General features: G+C 38.5%; 2 protein-coding genes across 3 annotated transcripts; one reads left to right on the top strand and one right to left on the bottom strand.

Moving 5' to 3' along the window:
* Nucleotides 1-400: 400 nt before the first annotated feature.
* On the bottom strand, nt 401-3436 carry LOC114729120 (tRNA (carboxymethyluridine(34)-5-O)-methyltransferase). Of its 2 annotated transcripts, none has more exons than XM_028916079.1 (3): nt 3322-3436; nt 1537-2646; nt 401-919 (listed from the first exon to the last, which is right to left on the bottom strand). In XM_028916079.1, exons 2-3 carry the CDS (start codon nt 2616-2618, stop codon nt 832-834), a joined length of 1170 nt encoding a protein of 389 aa, XP_028771912.1. In that variant the 5' UTR covers nt 2619-2646; nt 3322-3436; the 3' UTR covers nt 401-831. The 2 variants fall into 2 exon arrangements, with proteins under 2 accessions (XP_028771912.1, XP_028771913.1); XM_028916080.1 differs by lacking the exon at nt 3322-3436 and adding an exon at nt 2937-2970.
* A 4626-nt stretch (nt 3437-8062) lies between these two features.
* LOC114729119 (aspartic proteinase-like protein 1) lies at nt 8063-13004 on the top strand. Its single transcript, XM_028916076.1, has 9 exons — nt 8063-8762; nt 9589-9727; nt 10444-10685; nt 10815-11042; nt 11150-11288; nt 11372-11542; nt 12040-12100; nt 12337-12408; nt 12623-13004. The coding sequence occupies exons 1-9, from the start codon at nt 8464-8466 to the stop codon at nt 12856-12858; spliced, it is 1587 nt and encodes a 528-aa protein (XP_028771909.1). The 5' UTR covers nt 8063-8463; the 3' UTR covers nt 12859-13004.
* The last annotated feature ends 1089 nt before the right edge of the window (nt 13005-14093 follow it).

Below are 14093 nucleotides of genomic sequence, written 5' to 3'. Positions count from 1 at the left end.
CCAAAAGAGCAAAAAATCATAAATGAGCTTCAAACTTTCATTTCACCAATTCCTAGACACGTTTGGCCTTTAAACGGTGATCCAAACGTGCCCTAAATTTGCATGGGTAACGATGTGTAGTCTTTATATATTTTTCAAGCACCCAGAGGCGGTTTATTTATAATATTAATTAATTTCAAGGAATAAAAACATGATATGCATGTAAACGTACGAGTCGACTATTCGTCCATAAAAAGAAATTAAGAGGGAAATATTACATCCATTATGACATTTTTTTGTGGGTTAGGAGTCCATATGCCAAAGAGAATAGCCAGGAGCCGATTATGAAAGTCTGTATGATCCTCTATGGACATCGTGGGCATAAATAAATAGCAAGGCATAAAATCCATGATGATTTTCATTTTTTGGCCAAAGCATAAAATCCATGATGATTAGATGATGGAAATGTGCTTCTTCCATAATTCAAATCAATGTAACTAATTTATCATTTTCACCGCTTACTTGCAAGCAATCGCTCCTTCAGTATGCTGAAGCAACCAGCAAATCCCCTTTCAATGTCCAAATTACAGGCTCTCAGAGTCGAATTACGATACAAATTTGAATAATCTCACCCCTCTAAGTCGAACTGATACAAGTGATCGGCTGAACTGATTATCAATTACCTCGCACAGATATGGAAAACAGAGCTCCAAAATTGCAGATGAAAATGCAAAATGTGGTCATTCTTCAATTTTTGCTTCCCTTTGTTATCTGCCCTGGTGCTGCCGCAGATGAACAATGGCTTAATGATACAATTAAGCTATGGACGTATCAGCTAGATTTCTTTCTTGATCATAATGTCTTCTCCAGGATGATACACCAGTTCGATTTGTCAAAAAACTGTTCAACAACTTTAGCATTGTTTATTCCAGATACTAACCTGCAAAAAAGTAATGCAATATGAGCTAAAAATCAGAACTTAAAGCATCCTGTACATATGACAAACCATTTGAAACAGTCCTGCCTTTTTTTTTTTATTGGGATGAAGAAAGAAATAGAGAAATACAAAGAAGCGGGATGATGAATCCCTCCTTAGCAACAGCCATAAAAGATAAGCCAGCGTCGGCCAAAGCCGGCATAGTGACATTAATCATACAAAGGAACTTTCTTGAAATTATCATGAGCTGAAACACAAGAGGCGAACAAAACAAGCATGTCCTACAAAAGATGTGAAGAAATAAGCTTTCATGCTAGGATTGTGCATTTTGCTCCATCCTAAATGCACCAAATAACTGTCTGAACCCGGAGCGTATTTAACTGAATCCAAGTTTTGATCTCATCTAAGTTTGTTTATTCAAACCCTTTCCACGTTCAGATGAATATAATGCTCACAAGAGTTGAGTCACCCAAAACAAAAAGCTATAGATTGGTGTAAAATTAGGCTTAGCAAGCTACATTATAGATAACAAAATTAAAGAGAATTTTGACCTTGAATACTCAGCTGACTAATCCACAAATAATGAATGGATTGTAAACATTTATTTTGCATTCATTTACCTTTCCAGCTCCCCTTCTCTGAAAACGTGGTAATATCTGTTATACACTACAGCACCCTTTTTGTCATCTTTTGTTGCAAGACCAGTAGCAAGAGCATGGGCAGATGCACCACTGATCTCAGCACGATGATAAGGTAAATGCCAAGGAACAAAATATTCCTGTTTGTTCTTTATATTCTTTTCATCCTTCACCTCCAACACATTTTGATCCTGATTAATTAGATCCGGGGTTTCCTGGATGTCCTGGGTTGAATGCTCCTGGGAAACTTCGAGGTGCTCACCTAAGCTATTCAACTCATATTCTGGAATACTTTCTAATGTTATGGATGAAGGGCCCCGGGTACGAGGACTTCCTGGGCCTATCCACTCCTCAACATACTTCTCTGCAAGTGGAGTCCATTTGCTAATCAATGATTTATCCTCTTGTTCTACAGCCCAAACTGTTATCAGGACAAAGCCACCCCTTTTGACAACCCGTACTAGTTCTTCTATTGCTTTTCTCCGTCTATTTTCAGTACTTAAATGATGCAACACAGCTATAGATATTGCTGCATCACCAAAATCAGTTCTGTAAGGGAGATTTACAGCATCTGCAACCAGAACTTCATGCCCTCTATCTGAGCAAATTTTAATCAAGGGAGGGCTTATATCACATCCTATAAAAAAGCAATCACGATTTAAAGCTAAGTATTTCCCATTGCCACAGCCTGCATCGAGGATCAGAGACCCTGATGGCAAAGATGACAAAAATGAGGCAACCTTCGGCCACTTGGCAAACCGGGTCGAACTGAAGTGGGGAGCAATAGCATCATAAACATGGTGCACATACTTCTTTTCAATGTCAGGGGTGGATTTAACGCTCATGGATACAGTGTTAGAATTTTCACTTCCTGGTACAGAATCTACGTTGTCAGATTCTGCATTTGAGGCATAAGTATGCAAACTAGACGCAACTTCAGCATTCATGTTTTTCATCAAGTCAAATTTTGAATCACGGATGCAATGGCTATAGAAAATAGGCAACCCAAGGGCCTTTTTAGATTGACTGATCAATCTGATTGATTTTAAAAAATTATGAACCATCAGCCAGCCACAGTGTGCCAGACATCACCTGCATGAAGAAGATGCAAATATAGCAAATGAGTCTCTTGCCTTTTTAAGAAAATTTATGAACACTAAACACGCATACTAGTTAAATATCCATAATTTCTGTTATGGAGGAAGGTAAGCAGATAACAATAAGTTCAAAGGATTAAGCAGAGAGTAAAACCTATCTAAAGTCAAATCAAAAGCCAAGCTACTTTCAGAGAATACAATCCGTCAAAATAAATAGCATAGGATTACCTGAAGAAGAACTAAAGAGTTAATTAAAAATCAACGACAGCATAGATTCAATGATACCTAATGTCTTCGACCAACTTACTCGGTTGCCAAATGATTTCCCCTCTAGTCTCCACCGACAATAATCATGAAGTATAAGCGGTTTTTGTTATACGTTTTGTTTAGTAAGAGCTTGAAATCTATGCAACTACAAGCTCACTCCCCTTCCAATGTCGAACCTCAACTCCTATCGTCCATCCAATATCGCACATTACTATTTTCTGGAACTTCGAATGGTTTGAAGCGTCTTTTATTTTTAACTTCCAGAAATGAATATACACTGAACATGTGATATGAAAATCTAATATCATAACTTGGTAGCTGGGATCTCTTTTTAACTAAAAGTGGCTGGAATTACATAACAGTATTTTCAAACTTTGCTCGGAAATTCAGAAATGCTATTTACCAGAGAAACAGATCATCCAACCAACCAATCTTGCCGCACTCGTCTTCGTCGAAGTTGAGAGCAGCCGCCTGGTTGAATAGCATCCACTGGAGCCGGGGGGTTTGAATACGGTCTATACAGCACAAAGCTGAAACGACGGAGATCAATATTTACCGCCGCGGGTTGCCCCCATTTTTGCCACCTTCCCCACTTCAGCAGTCGAGTGGGCTGTGGGCCTAGAGATGGGCTGCTTTTGTAGCATTTAATGGGCCTTCTTCTGTGTTAGCATGATGGTTGGGTGAAAGATCCTTTATTTTTTCCCCATATGCTCTAAAGTTTTGATAGGTAAATGTAGCCCATATGAGCCTGAAAAACGGGCTACTTTGAGGAAAGACAGTCAGTGCATGGATGGGCAAAACACTGTTCCAAATCTGGGCTTGGGGCCCAAAAGTCAGTTAAAAATAATTTTGTGCCTGTTTGGGTGTTTGGTTATCTGCTATCCTAATTCCTATTTGCTATATGCTAGCCAGCGTTTTCCCTGAAGCTTCCTGGAGTAGCTTCTAGCTTTTTTTGGCTGGGGTGCATTACACGTTCCTTTTCCACCCTTGTCCTTGGTGAATATGTTTGAACGGGACGATATAATGCCTTGTTCATGTATTAGCTTAATTAAGCTATTAGAAAGCTAAACATTGTCAATTTATATGCTTCGGAACTTGGTCTGGGAAGCTACGGGCAAAAATGAAACGAATTGGATAATAACTTTTGACTGCATTTTTACGTCTTATAGTTTCACTTGAATCAAGCAGATTAGTTCGAGTTTTTGGCAAAAAAAAAAAAAAGGTTCAAAATGTATTTGAAAAATGGAGGAGAGTGGATAACGATCATGTATGTGTAGTTATAAAATTCATATAATCTTGAATGGGCATATTTGTCCTGTCGAGGGAAAAAGGAATGAACGTGTTTGTCATCCTTGTCATATTAAGCAATAAACATTGGAAGACAGCAACTCAATAAACTATGCATGACATGTTGAATAAGCATTAAGTTGCATGCCAGTTTGGAACCTCTCATCTTTCCTTCCCATTCTCTTCACTCCATTTCCTTTTCTAACTATTGGATTAACATATTTCAGCTGTTGAGACTTTAATTTTTATAAACTATTTATTAAAAAATTTTAAAATTTTTTTGGTGTATTTGCAAATCATTAAAATTAAATTTTAATAGAGTTTGTAATCTATTGTTTATTTATTTTATAATTTAACATTCTAATACTAATTTTAAAAAGATTTTAATCCAGTGGTTAGAAGAAAAAAAGGACGTAAGAAAATGAGAAGGGAAGAGGAGAGGTTCTGAACTGGTTGTATACGACCCTTTCTAAGAAATTTCGGGTGACTTTATGTGAGCTGTAAACCTTCTAAGCGAGAGTATTTATTTTAAACTAATAAATATCATACAATTTTCTTTTTTTAAAAAAAAAACACATGCAACTTATTTGACATTCAAAAAAAAAGTTATGTGTAATTAAGCACGTCATGGGTTATTGACTTTCTCATGTGTATTGTACTGCCTCTGGTCCTAATTATAAGAGCTAATTGACTAATTTGAAAAGATTAAAAAAAAAAGTTAAGTTAGTCATTTGTAATAAATATGTGATATCTTTCTTAAAACATTCTTGTTAATTAAGTATATTGGTTAGAGCTACTATTGTTGGAAGGACCATCTTGAAAAAATATATATAAATATGAGAGACAAAGTGGATTGGAGTCTGATATTTAAAACCAAAATAAAAGTCAAATAAAATCTTATATTAAAATATATGATGAGGATGTCTGATCAAATCCTCTATTTATACGAGTTTTAGAAGAAACAACGAGACAAGAAAATTGGGCCATTTAATATGATCCGAATCTCATAACTGTACATGACTACCATTTACTCTCCAGTCTCCGCCTCTTTTCAAATGCGTCCCACGCATTCATCTTGCGCGCGGATTATATCCGGAGCAAGAAGATCCTAGTGGACCTGGAAAAAAATCACCTGAAAAACTGTGCCTAATTTGGATCAAAATCTTAATTCCAAGCTTATCTGATTTAGGCCAAAATATAAAATACAGGGTAATTCTCATCCAATCGCGTCCCGATTCAAAAATTCAGAGTTCTAAGAAAGCCAAAGTAAAATATCAAAACTTGGTGCCCCGACAATGTTATTGAAACTTGATAAACACGTTTCCCCAAAAACAGAGTGGAGGCATGTGTTTTCCGTCCCTTGCCACCCAGCAGGAATGCCACTGCCCATGACAAGATCAAGCAGTATACCATAGTTTTTTTTTTTTTCCCCTTAACCAATGAGCACTACATTATAGCTTGAAGTTTATTTCATGGTTCTTCGTGCTTTTTGTTTTCTTTTCCTGCTGTGTGAACAAAATTCTTGATTTTCTCCGTGACAATAAAGAGTAATTCACAAATTACATGGCTGTAGCTACGGGCCGCGAGGGAGTTGAATCTTGGACGACCCAGGAACGCACTGGTAATTCCAATCCCATTTCCACGTAGCCATCGTAGAAGACGTTAAATGGGTTATTCTCGTTCCCCAACTCATCACAAGTCACGTCCGTTCCTTCTTCTTCAGCCTCTTCGTTAACTTCCACTCTCTGCTCTTCCTGTTCTGAGACGACGAGCGTCATTACAAGTCTACCATTTTCTCTGCGAACTTCGAAATCTTGACGACTCTTCACTCTCCGTGCTTTCAACATGAGCCTCCCGTCAAAATACTCTCTCTTCAAAATCCATGAATTTCGATTCATGGGCGGTGGGTACTGCCTCGTCACTGCTCTACTCCTGGGTCGCGCCGTTGCGCGGTTGTTCAGAGGCTTAGCTTCGAACGCTTCTTCCAAATCAGACGTCATGGAAGCGCCACTCTCTGCTCCGATCAGTTCGTCTATAACAGAGCACCCGAACATCGTTCTCTCCATGATTCGTGGAAGCGGGCGGATGAACAATAGTCAGATCATCGCGAACGTGCTTCGATCCTGAACTGGGATTCGGATCATTTGGGGCGTGGCAGGAGATCTTATTCTTAACTGGGTTGAAACTGGTTTGAAATTTTCTGGAGTAATATTGGTTGCTTAAAGATGACAACGATTCGCTGGGGATATATCCGGGTCTTACTTGTGAAGAGAGAATAGTTATCCACATGCAATTATGCCGCGGGAAATTAAGGAAAATTAGATATATGCGTTGCGTTTAATTTGCTAGGTGGAAGTAATTAAAATAATTTATCATAGAAAATTCGGATACGGTGCAAAATGATTCGATAAATGCACGAAACATGTTATAGTGAACTAGATGAATTTGTGCCTATTAAGAAAGAACCAGCCAACTGGTCATGGCCTTGCCTTCGTTCCTGGGAAGATGCGTGAGTATGGCGATCCGTCTATCGAAAATTCCCTCAGGGTATTCATTCACTGCCCTCAGAGGTCGTAATGTACACTTCCTACAAAACGTGGTTGTTAATAGGAGAAAGTTCACTTGTTATTAAAATAAATAAATAAATAACAAAATACTTTTGTCGATGAAAAGAAATAAAATCCAGATAATACACATACTCGCACATTCTACACAATTAAATCTGTGGTCTTTTATTTATAAGGGAGATTTTCACGCATCATCATGGTAGTTTGTTATTAGCAAGGATTATTACTTTCTTGATGATGGCAACCGGCAACATCCACTCCAAAAGCGGCGCTGTGTATTTTTATGCAGCATCCAAGTGATTTACAGCCCGCCAATAGTAAGTTCATGCTTCAAGATAAACAATGATTATTATATTTAATTAAAAATAATAAACAGCACTGAAAATCATAAATTTTTTCCATGTGAATTAAAAAAAAGAAGGTAATAACAGCAAATGAATGAGTGAGTGAGTTATTGCTCGCGTTGGCATTTTTCGAGGGGTGAGCGAGACAGATCAAAATCTGGCAATCGCAAATGATTGGAGTCTGCAGTAGACGAATGCCTAAAATAGATGCATTTTTGAATTGGGCCTGAGGCCCATTAATGAGTCCATCACTACCAATAAGCAAGCTGAATAAGGTGTTGTTATAAAAAAAGTAAAAACAAAAAGCATGTTAAACTAATACATCACAAATTTTTTTAAAAATACGTGTTCAGTAAAAAAAATATTCACATAAAATAAGTGAAGATATTTATCATAATTTAAGATAAATTTAAGAATCATGACCCAACCAATCACATTAGCGTAATTTTTTTTTTATAACATCTCAGCAGTGTGATTTACCCAGCAGTGCTTGTCATTTTCCTAAACTGTAATCTAATCTGACATATTGCTTTATTCGGTTTTGAAGCCGCTTGCAAAATTGCAATGCGAGGAAACAGGAAATTGATGGTTTGGGGCAAAAAGAACTTTTACGAGTTTTCCTTTTTGTGACGTGCGGTGTTTTTGCTTTCGGTATGAGGAATCGAAATTCACAAAGTGGGGAGTCACCGCCTTTTCCGCTCTTCAAAAAACGAAGAAGAAGAAGAAGAATCCCACCAACTACCGCACGTCATTTCCTGGGAAAGACACGTGGCACCATCGATTACGTGTTTTCCGGTGGTTCCCGATCTCTCTCTCTCTCTCTGTTGCCTCTTCAACCTTAACAAACCGCTTCATTATGTTATGGCCATAATAATCTTATTATGCACTGAGCTGCCATCCTGCTACTGCCAAACCCGTTGCCACTGCCTTTTCAAAATTTGGATTTTTCTTTCACTTTTTGGACCACCCCTCTTCTCGTCTTCGGGTTTCTCAATTATATATTCCGATTCCGACTCACTTCTCTATACGCATATGCCTCCCCCCCACTCTCCCTGCGCCACGTTCACGGCGAACATTATTGGAAAGCTCGAAGATGCGCAGTGCGCACCCCAACCCTCTCAATTCGGTCATGTCATTTCTTAACTTGCCACCTTACCTTTTTCTGTCATAAGCGGAAACCTTCACACTTTCGTCGAACTTGGCCGCTCCGTCCTCAAATTTCACTGCCCATTTTGACGCTTCTGTCTCATCCAAATTTGTTTCTCAGATCCAGTTATTTTACTGCAACTGCAATTTTTAGCTGACATTCCTGGAATTAGCGCTAATTCCTCTGTTAAGTTCATTTCTATGGCGTTTCGCTTCGTGTTGTGTTTGTTACTGGCGAAAGGCCTGGTGGAGGGTACGGTTGCGCTCACATTTTCTTCCAAGCTGATACACGTATATTCCGACGAGGCCAAGGCTGTCTGGGCTTCCAGAAGTAAGAATCTCTCGGTTGAATCGTGGCCCAAGAGGAATAGCTCCGAGCATTTCAGGTTGCTTCTGGGCAACGATTTGACGAGGCAGAGGATGAAGCTGGGCTCGCAGTATGACTTTCTGTATCCTTCTGAGGGAAGCGAGACATTGTTCTTCGACAATGATCTAGATTGGTGAGTTGTTCAGCCTCTGTTTGGTTTCTGAGAAAATGCTGGAAAGTAAAGCTAAATAATGCTCGAATCTTGAACCTTTGTATTATATTCAACAAATGGATAGTATGTCCTGGACTGAATTGAGCCATTTATTAAGCTGCACTGATTAAAAAAGTTTCCTTTCCCTTTTTCTTTTTGTTTATACAGAATCTTTTTTAATTGCTACGCTGGCTAATTGATTTGCTGTTAGAACCCCATTCTCTCTTCCTCACTCCCCCAACCTCCGTTCCTAACCCCCGAAGGAAAAAATCATTCTCATTATAGCTCGTTTTCATGCCATTTGGCACCTTTTTCTCTGTGCTATATTTTGTTTCAGCGGGAATGTTTGTGGTTTCACATACGACTATAACTTTAACCAGCAGAGTTGCAAGTTGCAGCTAGCAACGTGAGATTTAATCAGAAAAAAGAAACGAAAAACTAAGTATGGTAGTGGCTTAACTATTGCGAAAACTCCATTGTAATTGAGTTATGATAATCGATATGCCGATACATTTCTGGATATTCAATGGTTAGTTTGCTTAAATATTTAAATCACTGCCGGTGTAAAGTGTTTTATGATTTTCTGAAGCGCGGAAGATTGCAATTTTTCGAACAAAGCAGGAGTCCTGTATGTTAACCCAGTATTTAACGGAATGACCAAATGTCCCTCAGGGGGCGCGTTAAGAAGTCAGTTTTCGTTAAATTGTTAAAATTATTAGAATCAGAAAGGGGGAAGTTGGGGCAGCGTAGAGGGTGCTTAAAAAGAATCACATACATTGACTTATTATCTGTGGTTTTGGACTTTCAGGTTGCACTACACATGGATTGATTTAGGGACTCCGAATGTTTCTTTCCTTGTTGCATTGGATGCTGGAAGCGATCTGCTTTGGGTCCCATGTGATTGCATAGAATGTGCTCCCTTGTCGGCTAATTATTATAATGGGCTGGTAGGTCTATCATACGAACTTCTAATTTTCTCTTCCTTTTTAATTTTTATTTTTGGCCTTTTCAATTTAATTTGCTATTTATTATGTCATTACTGTTATGGACATCATCATAGCTCTAATGACCAAAAAGTCCTTTTCTTTTATTGTAGACCATTACTTTGAATGGCTTATCCGTTGCTGTTATGGAAATATTCTTTACGCCTTAATTCAGATTAAGGACTGGTACATGTAATACTAATAACTTTTACATACATATACCTTTTTATAAGAGGTTTTCTAGAAACTTTTGTCCACATTATAAGGGGTTTTTTTCATATCTTCTGATAACCATCTAACTAACTTTTACTGGTCTACACAATTTAGTAGAAAATACCCTATATATAGGACTGGAGGGAGTAATTCTCTTCGAAAGTATTTTCATTTGTTGGTAGGATCAACCAAGAATTTGTCATAGCCTCACCATGGTCCAGAGGGGAAATGTACACTAGATTTGCAAAGAATTTCTCAACTTAATTTAAATCTCCTATATATTTATGGGCTTTTGGTGAATGATTGTATAAAGACCGCATCTGTTGTTGGTACTCCACCGTAACATGCAAACTCAGAATTTCTAAGAGATAATATACTTTACGTGTTCTTATTTGGACTCAAATAGTTCAGCTGAGAGTGATTGATTGGTAGATGCTCCGTTGTATTCGGGGGCATCTCTGATGCAGGACAGAGATCTGAGCGAGTATAGCCCATCATTGTCAAGCACCAGCAGACATCTGCCTTGTAGTCATCAGTTATGTGATCCAAATTCCAAATGCAAAAGTCCTAAGGAGCCCTGCTTTTACACTTCTCAGTACTACTCCACAAATACCTCAAGTTCTGGACTTCTGATTGAAGACAAACTGCATTTGAAATCATACGGAAAACATGTTGCACAATCTTCTGTGGAAGCCTCAATTGTTTTAGGGTATGCTTTACTGTCTAAATCTGCTACTATATATTTTGGTGTTTTGGGCACAAATATATTGACCGAGGCTATGAGCTCATGACTCTATTGGTACCAGTGCTCGAGGTAATTGATTTTTTTCCTATGCAGTTGTGGTAGGAGACAAAGTGGTGACTATTTAAATGGAGCTGCTCCTGATGGCGTCATGGGGCTGGGACCCGGCAGCATTTCAGTTCCAAGTTTGCTAGCAAAGGCAGGACTTATTAAGGATTCTTTCTCAATTTGCCTTAATGAGAATGATTCTGGCAGAATTCTTTTTGGTGATCAAGGGCATGCTTCCCAACAATATACTCCATTCGTGCCAGTTAATGGGGAGTTGTACGTACTGTATAGTTTTCTATAAAATGCTTATTGATTCTAATTTACTTCGCTCCTAGAAATTGTTCCTAGTCTACTTGGCAAGCTAAGAATTTGAATTGCTTCAGTGTTGCTTATGTTGTTGGGGTGGAGAGCTTTTGTATTGGGAGTTCCTGTCTCAAGGAAACGGGGTTTCAGGCGCTCATTGACACTGGCACTTCTTTCACATATCTCCCTGATGAAGTTTATAAATTGGTTGTTTCAGAGGTGATGTTTTCCCCATAAATTTACGGCATGTAATCAACTAATCATGCATGTGCTGGGCTAAAAGTGCTCTTCACTGAATGCAGTTTGACAAGGAAGTAAGCGCATCTAGGGTTAATCTCCGCCAATACCCATGGGATTCCTGCTATAATGTCAGCTCGCATGAGTTGGATAACATCTCAACAGTCAAACTCACTTTTTCTAAGAATCAAACTTTTCGAATTCATAATCCAATGTTCACTTCTCCTTCCAACCAGGTAAGCTAGCCTCTCAAACCTTATAATTTGTTTCTTAGCTTACAAAAACTTGTGAACCACAACCTTGCTAAACACTGAAGTTAAGAAATTAATTCTTGGCCTGTAACTAGGGTTATGCCTGGTTATAATCTATTTGTCGTAATAATTTTCTGTTTCAGTGATAGATTAACATGCTAAGAAATGTTGAATGCTTTTCTTGATACTGGCTGATCTTCAACATACTTCAGTGATATTAATTTTGCAATTCTGCGCTGAAGCAAGCTTTTGGCTTCTCTTTTCACCTTGACTTTTGTAACAGAAAATTGTTTCTAGACATGATGTTATTAACTGCCCATTGGCTCCGCAGAAACTCTTCGTTGAACTGCTGGGATGTTCCTTTGGTCTAAGTTAACAGTTGCTTCTAGTAGAATCTTTTTATTCATCTTCCCAGAGCCACTTTGGTTATCATGCCGAATGATTTTTTATGATTTAAATAAAATTCCAACTCTCTGGTGCAGGATTATACTATCGCTTGTTTGACTATACTGCAGACTGATGACGATTATGGTACTATCGGACGTGAGTACTTTGTGCTCTATCTGTAATACGATTTGGGTCCTTTATTTTGTTCTTTTGCCTTGGCTTGTTATTTTTTTTTATCATGTTCTTTTTAGTTCTTCTTTCTCTTATCCCTCCATCTCTAACAAACACGCACCTGCTAGCAAAATCTACGTGGAAGTGCACAAACACGTGCACATACACCCTTCTTCTAACAAATGATGGCTGATTGCATTGGATTGGACTTTTTGTGGCAGAGAACTTCTTGAAGGGTTATCACATGACTTTTGATAGGGAGAATTTGCGGTTTGGTTGGTCAAGTTCCAATTGTAAGTAGCACTTTTTACTTTCAGGCAAAAAAAAGAAAAAGAGCAGCACTTTTTACTTAAAACATTTGGCTCAAAAGAAGTAATACAAGGAAAGAAGACGGTTTATTTAGCTGGTTTTCTTCAGCAACCTTGATTGTGCCATGTTCACATGTTCTATTTTCTGGAGTCTCTGTACGTACGTGTTTGCTTGAGGATAACCATGTAAAAGTTGCAGGTGAAGATAACATGGGAGATAAAGCAAATTTTACTGCACCATGGAATGGTGGGTCACCAAACCCTTTACCAGCCAATCAGCAACAGAGTATCCCTAATACGCATTCTGTACCACCGGCTTTTGCTGGACCGGCTTTGCCCAAACCCGCCGGAGCCCCACCCAGACGCATGACGGCTGGCCATTTTTTAATTTTACTGTCACTTGCATGTTCCGTTTTGTTCTGGGTAGCCCATTAAGTCTATCATATTCACCTGCAATATTGTGTTGTCTCTAGGCTCTGCTTTTCGTGTAGGATGTGTTGTATCTATCGGGGGTTGTTGTGTATTCTTCAGTTTTAGGCCTCTGTAAAAATTGTCATTTCAATATATTATCTTATTCTATAGGTGCAGGCTTTTCCATTAGCATGTCTATAGGTGCAAGCTTTTCCATTAGCATGTTTGGTTGCTGGAGTCAAGGCCTAAAGAGTGAGAACGGCGTCTTCATTTCAAAATGATGTGTTGCCTGTTTATCTTAGCATCATCCTTTCAATGAAGATGTCTGATATAATAGACGTAGGAATCAAGTCAATCAACACATCTTCGTACAATTCCTGAATCATAACTTTTAAACTCAAGAATTTTTCATTTGACTTATCTCTCCTTTACATTTTTCCCTTCCCATTCCTCTCTTATCCTTTCCAAAAACAAAATAGTCTCTCACTATTCTGCTCACACATGGCCAAGGTTCAACATGCTTAACCTAAAAATTAATTGTCTGCGTAAAAACTTGATGTTGACCACCTGCTCTGCTTACAAAACGAGAAAAGAAAATGGTGATGGATGGCTCAGATTGGTGCCAGCCTATTGAGGGTCAAGGTCAACCGTGACACTTGCCCGTTTTCATACTATCATCTCTCTGAGACGTATTGAATTTGAATGCCATTTATCGATTCTGTATTATCACCCTAAAATTTAATCAGTACAGACCCAAGTTTTACAGAACTGTTACGTCTACCTGTCGTATCATTTCCGTATGGTTAAAGATATGTTGCGTGTTCATTGAAACGCGCATATAGGATTTCAAACAAAATCCCTTGCCCACTGTGTGCATGACACAGTCCACTCTGTCATAAATCTAAACGTTGGAGGAGGATCAGGGTAGTTGAACGCTGTACCTAAATTCACTGCGAAACATCATAAGTTCATACGCCATCATTTGTTTGTTACTAATACTTATTATTATCGGATAACGAGTAACTCAATGTCGGTGGTCGAACTTTGGGATCAAAATTAGTTGCGGAAGCATCTGGATGTCTGAAAGTTCCTTCAATCATATCTAAATTATTCCTCCCTCTCCGCCTCGTGGATATGGGGGGAATGGACCCAGAGGCCACAATCTTCGTGCATTAAAACACTTAAAGTGACGTACTCCTAATTTGATTAAGATCCAATTGCCTCCTTTGAATCCTTTGATGGCGCTCTAAATTACAATT

Source organism: Neltuma alba, unplaced genomic scaffold, assembly GCF_004799145.2.
Source record: "Neltuma alba isolate B1F8T4 unplaced genomic scaffold, ASM479914v2 tig00012604_pilon, whole genome shotgun sequence".
Lineage (NCBI taxonomy): Eukaryota > Viridiplantae > Streptophyta > Magnoliopsida > Fabales > Fabaceae > Neltuma > Neltuma alba.
The sequence above is the reverse complement of the archived record's forward strand: the minus strand, read 5'-3'. Positions and strand labels throughout refer to the sequence as shown.

Coding starts and splice junctions, on each gene's coding strand:
- LOC114729120 (XM_028916079.1), bottom strand. CDS start 2,618: ATGGTTCATAATTTTTTAAAATCAATCAGATTGATCAGTCAATCTAAA. Junction 920..1,536: donor AGAGAAGGGGAGCTGGAAAG/GTAAATGAATGC, acceptor ACTTTTTTGCAG/GTTAGTATCTGGAATAAACA.
- LOC114729119 (XM_028916076.1), top strand. CDS start 8,464: ATGGCGTTTCGCTTCGTGTTGTGTTTGTTACTGGCGAAAGGCCTGGTG. Junction 10,686..10,814: donor GAAGCCTCAATTGTTTTAGG/GTATGCTTTACT, acceptor TTTCCTATGCAG/TTGTGGTAGGAGACAAAGTG. Junction 11,043..11,149: donor GTGCCAGTTAATGGGGAGTT/GTACGTACTGTA, acceptor GAATTGCTTCAG/TGTTGCTTATGTTGTTGGGG.